The sequence below is a fragment of the Molossus molossus genome, unplaced genomic scaffold (assembly GCF_014108415.1).
Source record: "Molossus molossus isolate mMolMol1 unplaced genomic scaffold, mMolMol1.p scaffold_m16_p_24, whole genome shotgun sequence".
In the NCBI taxonomy this organism is placed as follows: domain Eukaryota; kingdom Metazoa; phylum Chordata; class Mammalia; order Chiroptera; family Molossidae; genus Molossus; species Molossus molossus.
The window spans coordinates 12,131,463-12,141,642 of record NW_023425360.1 but is presented as its reverse complement, the minus strand read 5'-3'; the positions used below and the strand labels follow the sequence as shown (position 1 = coordinate 12,141,642).

Sequence of the window (10,180 nt, the reverse complement as noted above, 5' to 3'; positions counted from 1 at the left end):
TACAAGCATTAATTGAAACCAGTGATTGTTAACCTTTTTTATTGTCTTGTTGCACACATAATTACTAAAATGTGTGGCGCTCCAAAAACTATGTTTTTTTGCTAATGCTATCTGACAAAAATAGGTATAATTACGATTGATTTACAAAAATAATAGTAAGTACCTACCTATTTTGCTCCCAAACAACTTTTCACAAAATAATCAGGTGCCTGACCTGGCCAGTGTAGCTCAGTGGGTTAAGCATCTCCCCATGGACTGAGAGGTCCCAGTTCAACGGGTCAGGGCACCTGCTGGGGTTGCAGGCTCGATCCCCAGTAGGGGGCGTGCAAGAGGCAGCCCGTCGATATTTCTCTCACATTGATGTTTCTGTCTCCCTGTAAAAAAATCAATAAAAGCATCTTAAAAAAAATTTTTTTTTTAAATCAGATGCCTAAGCTTGTATATAAGGATTTTTGGTTCCAAGAATTAACTGATCAGATGAAAACTTATGTGATGTGAATAATTAATTAGATGCAACTCTGTTATATGACCTATGACCTATGATTCAAGACAGGTATATTTAAAGTTGCTCCCAGACCAGGGATTGCAACCATAATCCTAAGAATTCATTCACTTTAGCCACTAAGTTCTTCAAGATTCCAGAACAAATGAGAGCAGCTCAAAGCAATTAGAGGAAAACATCAAGAAGGTATTAAAAAGACAAGCCAGCCAAGCCGGTGTGGCTCAGTGGATTGAGCATCTTCCCACGTATCAAGAGGTCACCAGTTCGATTCCTGGGCTAGGGCACATGCCTGGGTTTTGGGCTTGACACCCCAGTAGGGGTTGTGCAGGAGGCAGTTGATTGATGTCTATATCTCCCTCTTTGCCTTTGTCTTCTTTTTTTATCCTCACCTGAGGACATTTTTCCATTTTTTGTTCAGACAGAGTGGGAGAGAGAGAGAAACATTGACGTGAAAGGGACACACATTGAGTGGCTGCCTTCCACAAGACCCAACCAGGGCCGGGGACAAACTGCAACCAAGGTACGTGCCCTTAGCGGGAACTGAACCCGGGCCTCTCTGGACCACAGGCCGACGCTCTAACCGCTGAGCCAAACTGGCCAGGGCTCCCTTTGTCTTTTGAAATCAATAAAAACTTTTTAATTCAACCAAGTAAAAATGAAGATGTAATTCTCTTTATTAATTGAGTCATGAATAAAGCAGCATCTAATCTAGCAACTTCAAGAGCACCCAGAGGGATTGTAAAGAATGGAAGGTTTTAGAGGAAGAAAGGCGGATACTGGAAAAGAAAAGAGGAGCCCAGCCTGTGTGCTCAGTGGATGGAGCCTGCACCCAGTTGGAATCTGGGTCAGAGAACATACCCTGGTTGTAGGCTCCACCCCCAGTAGGGGGCGTGTTCTTATGGATGTTTTCATCTCGCGGAAATCAATAAAAATAGATTTTTATTTTTTTTTTTTTATCCTCACCCGAGGACATTTTTCCATTTTTTGTTCAGGTAGAGTGGGAGGGAGAGAGAGGAACAGAGAGAGAGAGAAACATCGATGTGAAAGGAGCACATCAAGTGGCTGCCACCCGCACAACCCAACCAGGGCCGGGGACAAACTGCAACCGAGGTACGTGCCCTTAGCGGGAACCGAAACCAGGTCTCTCAGGACCCCAGGCCGACGCTCTAACCGTTGAGCCAAACCGGCCAGGGCTAAAAATAGATTTTTAAAAGGTGGGAGAAGCGCTTGAGATCTTGCTCCCTGGTATATGTCAGCCAGGCTTAAATAAACTTACAACTTTTTTAAAGACAGGAAAGAATTCTTTTCAGATGGGGGCATCTAAATGGCGAGGGTCCCATCATGCAGATTGCCTCTTGCTCTGGTGGGGATGCAGAGGGATTGACAGTCACCTTCCTGGTGCCTGATCAGAACGTTCCAGACTCACTGTTTCTGGGACAGGGTGACACAGCAGTTAGGCCAGGTATTAAAACTAGGTTTTGTATCACATGGGCCTATGGTTTTTCTCTAAAAATTATAATTCTAATTGTCTTTGAGACAACCGGGCATGTGCACTTCAAAACCTTCTCCAAACTCAAGTCCAGTTTCAAACAGGGAAGTAGGCGAGGAGGGGAGGTGGGTGGAGGAGGGCACTGCAGCCAGAGGAAAGGGCCGATGGCTGTGAGCGTCTGTGACACAGTGAGACGGGGCGTGTGTTGTGCTCATTCTGCCCGAGAGGTTTGACCCGAGAGGGGAGGAGAAACGGGGTCAGCGGGACTTTCTTAGCCTAAAAGGTCACAGCGGCAGCGGGAGCGGGCTGCCTGCTTCGGCACAAACGCAAACGCTCGGTTAGTCCACAGGGAGGTCGGCGAGGCGGCCAAACTCAGGCCACCGAGGAGGACGCTCTGCTCCCCAAAGTCCAGCCAGCCCCGGGGCTCTGCTCCGCCCTTTTCGCAGAGGCGCGCCGTGATTGGCCAGGCAGGCGAAGCCACGCCCCGCGCGTGTGTACGTAGGGGCGGGCCGGAAGCCGAAGGTCGGGGCTGACGCGGCGCTCGGGCCGCCATGGAGCAGGACGGGGAGCCGCTGTCCGCGCGTCCGGCGCTGGAGTCCGAGGGGCTGCGCTTCCTCCACGTCACGGGTGAGTCTCCGCGGGCCGCGGGGCAGAGGGCTGCGCGCCATGTTCGGTGCGTCTCCGCGGCGCGCCGGGCCGGGCCGGGCCTGCGGGGGCCTCGCCCGCCTGGAGCCGCGCTTCCCAAGGCGGCGCCTTTGGGCTGTTTTTCCTTTTCATTCTTTGGCGAAGCAAGTTGTGGGGCTGCGGTTACTGGGGTCCCGGGGCCCCTGCAGGCGCCTCCAGGCCTCGCTGCGCCCCGCCCCGCCCACCCGCGCTCCGAGCGCCCGGCGCGCACCCGCCCCGCGGCCACCGCTCCCCGCGTGCCTGGGTCCGGGCGTCCGGAGGCGCTCGCCCCCGCCCCGAGTCGGACACGCTCCTCGTCCTGCCGGTGCCGTCGCCTTTAGCTTCTCGCCCGCTGCTTTCTCCTCCCAGTGGGCTCCCTGCTGGCCACCTACGGCTGGTACATCGTCCTGTGCGGCGCCCTCCTGTACGCGGTCTTCCAGAAGCTGTCCGCCCGCCTGCGGGCCTCGCGGCGGAGCCAGCTGGACGCCGCCGCCGCCGCCGCCGCGGGTGAGTCCCTGAGCCCGGCCGGGCTGGGGGAGCGGGAGGGCGGGGTCCGGTCCGCGTGCGCGGGGCTGGTGGGGGCGTTTCATGCTTCTGAAATGGATTTCGGTGAATGTGCAACAGATTTTCTTTCTTCGGAGATTCTGATGGGTGTGGACAGTCTGCTGGACATTTACAGGGCGGGTTACACCGAAAACTGCCCTCCCGGGTCTGCCTGTTAACTGAGTGACTCCCATTCACTGTATTCGGATGCATCACGACTTACCCAGCAGCCCTGATTTCAAGTGACACGTGGTTGTTTTAAAAATCATTCCCTCTGAAATGGTAGTCTCTTCCCTAGTCAGAAGCTAGTTTTATGCAAAACACACGTGAATTGCTTTGAGAAGAACAGCGCAGTTGCCATGCACCTGAGTCACCATGGTTACTGAAATTGGGGAGGAAAGCACATGTCGCAACACAACAGCAAACTACAAAGCACAGGTGTAAATGTTGCATAAGATGCAGGATCCTGCAGCAGATGACGGTGTGTTCAGTAACAGCTCTGTCACCTGCTCCTGCCACCTCCAGGAGTGAAGAGCTGGCAGGTCACATCAAAGAGGATTGCTTTGCCCTGGCCAGTTTGGCTCAGCGGTTAGAGCGTCGGCCTGCGGGTTCGGTTCCCACTAAGGGCACAAGCCTCAGTTGCAGTTTGTCCCTGGCCGTGGTTGGGTCTTGGTGGTGGCCACTCCGTGTGTCCTTTTCATGTCGATGTTTCTCTCTCTCTCTCCCTCTCTCCCCCTCCCACTCTATCTGTCTGTACCTCAGGCCGACGCTCTAACCGCTGAGCCAAACCGGCCAGGGCAATCTGAACAAAAAATGGAAAAATGTCCTCCGGTGAGGATTTAAAAAAAAAAAAAGAGTATTGCTTTTTAGGAAACACCACAGGAAGTGACTTCAATTCTGTGCAAAAAAGTTGGTTAAAAAACTACACTTGATTGATTTTGATTCCAAGAAGGACCCAACTGTTAGAAGTGTTCCTACAATTCACACTTCTTTGAAGTGGGAGTATAGTTTTAGTTTGTTTTCTGTTTTCAAGTTTCACTTGTCTCTACCACCACCACCACCCACACACTGACACACACTTGTGCTATTTGATCATGACATTTTGGCCCATTTTAGGTGGATTTATTTAAGTGTCCTTGTTCCCATACTATCTGTAGGTAATGATAATCATGTATCCTTTGAGTGGTACTGATGTGAATGTCTGAATTCTAATTATTCCTTTATATATATATATATTTTTTTTATCCTCACCTGAGGACATTTTTTCCATTTTTTGTTTAGATAGAGTGAGAGGGAGGGAGGGAGGGAGGGAGGGAGAGAGAAAAACAGAAACATCGATGTGAAAGGGACACATCGAGTGACTGCCTCCCGCACAACCCAAGCAGGGCCGGGGACAAACTGCAACCGAGGTACATGCCCTTAGCGGGAACTGAACCCGGGTCTCTCTGGACCGCAGGTCGACGCTCTAACCGCTGAGTCAAACTGGCCAGGGCTGATTATCCCTATAATAATTAGTACCCCCCTCAGTGATCCATAACAGGGTGGTCTGTCTGAATAGACAAAGAGATAGAGAAGTTCATGGTGTATTTGTATGATTTTGCTGTAGACCAGATAAAAATATAGGTAGAACTGGGGCACTGGTTTCTGACAAAGTTAGCTGGAGGGAAACAAGGGTAAAACACCTAAGGATCTTGACCACTTTCTGGTACAGATCTGGACCGAGTAATGGCTCCCGATCAGAAAACTTCTTTTCTTGGCTGTCTTCTGTAATTCTGGTCAACCTAGAGACAGGGCTCGGGAGGTATGTGGGTCATGGAGTGAATTCTTGAGGTGCCCATCAGAGCACTTCCATTTCAGCCATGGGACCGGACCCAGACTTTGTGAATGGGAGTTGCTGAGGGAGCCCAGGATTCTGCATTTCTATCTGAGATTGCTGCTGCTCTGGATATTTAACTAGCTAAGAACTGTGGCCATGGGACAATCCCCTGCCCCTATAAACAGCCAAATATTTGTAGCGGGGTAGACTTATCCATGTACAAACATGTGTTTGCATTAACTGGCCTCTGCCCTTTTATGTATTTCTAATCATCTGGACTGTCGAGAGTTTCGGTTTTATACAAGGGTGCTTTACTCCGTTTTCTTCTTCCACCATAGAACCTGATGCTGTTGTGAAACGACAAGAGGCTTTGGCAGCCGCTCGCTTGAAGATGCAGGAGGAGTTAAATGCACAAGTTGAAAGGCATAAGGAGAAGCTCAGACAGGTATGAGTCCTTTGTATGTATGTGTGGCCCCCAGGAATTGCGGTTTGCGGCTTAGTGGGGAAAAACGTACAGAAATGCCTTTTCTCGATGTTTCTGCCTCTTCGTGGCTCTCTCGCAGCACCGTCTCACCCGACGAAATGTGTGTGGCAGGGGCCATGCCACCAGACACGTACCCGTTCTGTTTCCAGCTGTGTCTCCATGACCGGCTGGCTGTGGGCTGTAGGAGAGCCAGGGATGGGCTCAGCCAGGGTCGAGATGCAGTTTTGAAAGATTTTGATCGAAGCTCGTGGGATGAGCCCACCCTGCCTTTCAGCTTCAGCCCAGATGTCTCCGGGCCCCTTTCTCCCCCCGAGGAAGCAGAGTTGGGTATCGGTTATGCAGCTGGTCTCCCCTGCTTGGCTGGAGCCCAGAACGAGACCCCACTACTATCCACACTCGCCGGCTCTGCAGCTTTTGTTTTTTACCCTCTCGTAAGAGACATTTCTTCTAAGAGTATTTTCCCCCTCATAAGAAATTGCAGAAACAGGGCTTATTCCCCCAGCGAGCCCTCCAGAGCCCCACAGTAGGCACAGGCCAGTGGTATGGGCCCTTGGCCGTCCTGGACAGAGCCTGATTTAGTGCGAAAACTGCAGAAGTGGGTCAGCCGGTGTGGCTCAGTGGTTGAGCTGACCCAGGCACCAAGAGGTCGCTGGTTCGATTCCCGGTCAGGACACATGCCCAGGTTGTGGGCCTGATTCCCAGTGTGGGGCATGCAGGAGGCGGCCAGTCGATGTTCTCTGTCATCGGTGTTTCTTCTGTCCCTCTCCCTTCCTCTCTCTCTAAAATCAATAAAGGGGAAAAAATTAAAAAAACAAAACTGCAAAAGTGACTCACTGCAAGTCTAAATTTTTGTAGCCATTCTTGCTGTTTGACAAGAATTGTATTTTACCTAATTATTATCGTCCTTTAGTCCAGGGGCTTCTTGGGACCCCTGCTCTCTGAAGGTTGGGGTTGGTCACTTACACCATTTATTACTCAGGAGATACGTTCCCTCTCCGCTGTGGTAAATGGGGGCTGGATTTTGGCAGATGCTTTCTCAGATATTAATAAATCCCCTTTGATTATGTGTATTTTTAATATATTGCTGGATTTTTGCCTAAAATAGCTTTCTGTTCGCATTTCCTGGTGTTTTGCCTTTTATTTTATTGATTTAGAGAGAAAGGAACCGGGGGTTTCCCTGCTGGGGATGGAGCCCACAACCTACCGGGGCATGGGCCCTGGCTGGGAGTCCAGCTGGTGCCCATTTGCTGCAGGGCCCCGTGCTCTGCACCTCGGGACCACAGCAGCCACGGCTGCTTACACGGGGGAGATGATGGGTCATCTGGTCAACCCTGTAAAGGCACCCTTCCACACTACTCTCCTTCCTTTCGTTATGCCACCAGAGTGCCAGGGGCCTTCCCCTCTCCTCTGAACTCGGTTAGGGGTTCACAGCGCAGATGGATGGTCGGAGAAACACTCACATTACCCCCCTTTTTGACTTTGTATCACACACCAATCCAAGTGCAGAGATTCTATAGGGGCCACACAAAAACCAACTCTCAAAAATTGCTTTTTCAGACTATCCCTTTCAACATACTCTCTTCTCCCCACCCAAAAAAGCCCCACACAGAACACGTCTATCCCCGAAACTATCAATCACTGCCTGTGGAGGATGTAGTTCCCCACGAGGTGCACTCTCCACATGCTACGTGGAAGCCAAGGCCACCGCCCTGTGACCACCTGTGCACCAGAGAAACTACAGCCTCATCTCAGACCAGTCATAGCCTGGGCTGGGACACTAGAGGCACAGAGGGGACAAGGCCACAGGTGGTAAGACCCAGGCACACGGAGTAAAAAAGAGGTGGGGCAGCCGAAGGCCAGCCCCTGCAAGAACCTGAGGGGCACAGTTCACCATGGGGGACAGGTGTCTGTATCCCTGGCAACGAGTGCCCCCCCAATCCAAAATGGACAGAACCAAAGTCACTGTTGGATCTTTTATTTTTTTAATTTATTGATTTTAGAGAAGAAGGGAGAAAGGGAGAGAAATAGAAACATCGATGAGAGAGAACATTGATTGGCTGCCTCCTGCATGCCCCCCACTGGGGATCGGGCCCACAACCTGGGCATGTGCAACCACTGAGCCACACTGGCCAGGCACCTGCTGGATTTTTTTTTTTAATTTTTATTTATTTATTTATTTTTAATTTATTTATTTATTATTTTTTTATTATTTTTTTGTTCAGGTAGAGCAGGAGAGAGAGAGAGAAACATCGATGTGAAAGGGACACATTGAGTGGCTGCCACCCGGGTCTCTCAGGACCGCAGGCTGACGCTCTAACCGCTGAGCCAAACCGGCCAGGGCTAATTTTTATTTTTTATTTAATCCTCACCTGAGGGCATTTTGTTGTTTTTTGGGAGGGAGAGAGAGAGAGAAACATCGATGTGAGAGAGACACATTGGCTGGCTGCCACCCACACAACCCCAACCCCAGCGGGGGACAAACTGCACCCGGGGTACGTGCCCTTAGCAGGAACTGAACCCCGTCTCTGGTCCGCGGGCCGCTGCTGTAACCGCTGAGCCAGACCGGCCAGGGTGCATCCATATATTTTTCAGTTAGTACGGGGGGGCACACTAAGCCAGCTTATTTCACCCTCCCTTCCCCGCAAAGTTTCTCCACATGGCTTCCTCTCTCTCCTTAGGGTTCTGCTCAGCCACTCCTGTGGAGGGTCCTATACTTACAGCAGTTGTAACTTCCTTTCTTTACGTACAGATCCACAGTAGTTCTTAGGTTGAGTCCAACACCACTCAAAATAAAATTAACTGGGATGGACAAAAGTCTTAACATGTGATTGCATCTTCAGCACACTTTCCAGCATGTAGTCCTGAACACTGCACACTTGTTGAGCAACATGCTTCTGTCTCTCAGCTTGAGGAAGAAAAGAGGAGAATGAAGATTGAGATGTGGGACAGCATGCAACAAGGGAAGAGCTACAGAGGAAACGCCAGGCGGCCCCAGGTGAGTGCTGCCGGGTCAGTCCCTCGGCAGAGGGGACGTGTCACATAGCGGTGCTGACGAGCCCTCCCCTCGAACAGGAGGAAGACAGCCCGGGCCCATCGCCCTCAGTCCTCCCCAGGCAGAAATCGGACAGGAAGCCCCTGCGAGGAGGTGGTAAGTACCCCCTCCAAGCACTAAGATTCTGCCTTCATCTCCCCGGCTATAGACTGAGAAACACTACTACACAGGTTTGGGGGATTGTAAACCTAGAGAGGAAAACAATGGTGACCTTCAACCCCTAAGACTTGCCAGCCTGCCCAATGGGCCCCGCCCCCAGGGGTGTGGGAGAGGCAAGCACGTGGTGAGAAATAACCATGGGGTTGCGCAGTCATTCTATTTTGGTCTCTTCAAAACTCGATCCCACCTCAACAGCCCTACATGGCAAAGGCCAACATGTTGAAAGACACGGGTCCCGTTCAGAGTGTTTCTGCCGCTGGAGGGGAGCGTGGTCAGGGGCACTGCGGGCTGCTGGACACTCCCACTGTCGCTTTCTCCCCCCAGGGTACAACCCTTTGTCTGGTGAAGGAGGAGGAGCCTGTTCCTGGAGACCTGGACGGAGAGGCCCGTCCGCTGGTGGATGAGGCTAAGGAACCTTGCTGGATGTCTCTGGACATTAAGCAAGCTAAGCCCCTCCCCCCCCTCAATTGCCTTACACACAACTTTTTCACAGTGACCAAGCCCGGGGGACATCACGGGTGTTTATAACTTCTGTTCTTACCCACACATGCAGCGCCTGCAAGGGCTCGGGGTCAGCAGAGCACCTAGACATTGCCACTCCTCCCGCAGTTAGGAGAGGTCCTTGCCGGTGGCACAGTCTCTGTGATAGGTTGCGGTGAATGACGTCTTCCTTGTAAAGGGTGCAGCCCACCAGCAAGGATTACTGAGACTGACAGTTGAGGGGTTTGTCTGTGTCCGTGTACAGCACCTTCCATAAAACACTGAACATCTTAAAAAGAAGCTGCTTTTTTTGTTAACTCTTACCGGAGGATCCTTTTCAGCATCTGGAACCAATTCAAGGAAAACATCTGTATAAACTTGAATTTGTCGTAAGCATTAAAAATAGCCCTGTCCTTCCCCGTCTTGTTCCTTGACGAGCATGGGAGCTACTTACACCCCTTTCTCGGGCTGCGCCCCGTAACCCTCAGCGGGCCTGCTCCTATGGGCTAAGGACATCTGGCCCCACATGGGAAGGAGTGACAGCCTATAGCCACCTGCACCCCTTTCCTGGGCTGCGCCCCGTAACCCTCAGCGGGCCTGCTCCGATGGGCTGAGGACCCCTGGCAAGCCCGGGGCTGCCGCTGTGCGGCCACCATGTACCACACGCTGGTCAGGCCACGTGGCCCTGAAGCTCTCGGAGGAGAGGTAGAGTCTTCCTTTCCAGGAACATGTGCTAGGGATTGGACTGCATACCCCCCACCCCCAGAGGACACTAGAGTGCTGTTTGCCCAGGCACAGGTGGCCTTATTTGGGGAATGGCACTTTGTCTTACTGGAGTGGCCCTAACCCACCCTGACAGGCCTCCTAAGTGGGGAGACGGATACAGCTGTACAGTCCAGGCTTGATTGACAGCCACACCAAGAACCCAAGCAGAAGCAAGGATGCTACCCGGTCTCCGAGGGACTGGGACTCGAGCCTCCAGAACAGACTGC

The 10,180-nt window shown here is 51.8% G+C and overlaps 1 protein-coding gene across 2 annotated transcripts; it reads left to right on the top strand.

The window, feature by feature from the left end:
- The first annotated feature begins 2,521 nt into the window (after window positions 1–2,521).
- SELENOS (selenoprotein S) lies at window positions 2,522–9,601 on the top strand. Of its 2 annotated transcripts, XM_036277857.1 has the most exons (6): window positions 2,522–2,618; window positions 3,024–3,161; window positions 5,352–5,458; window positions 8,403–8,492; window positions 8,570–8,645; window positions 9,033–9,601. In XM_036277857.1, exons 1-6 carry the CDS (start codon window positions 2,543–2,545, stop codon window positions 9,110–9,112), a joined length of 567 nt encoding a protein of 188 aa, XP_036133750.1. In that variant the 5' UTR covers window positions 2,522–2,542; the 3' UTR covers window positions 9,113–9,601. The 2 variants fall into 2 exon arrangements, with proteins under 2 accessions (XP_036133750.1, XP_036133749.1); XM_036277856.1 differs by lacking the exon at window positions 9,033–9,601 and having other exon boundaries at window positions 8,570–9,004.
- The last annotated feature ends 579 nt before the right edge of the window (window positions 9,602–10,180 follow it).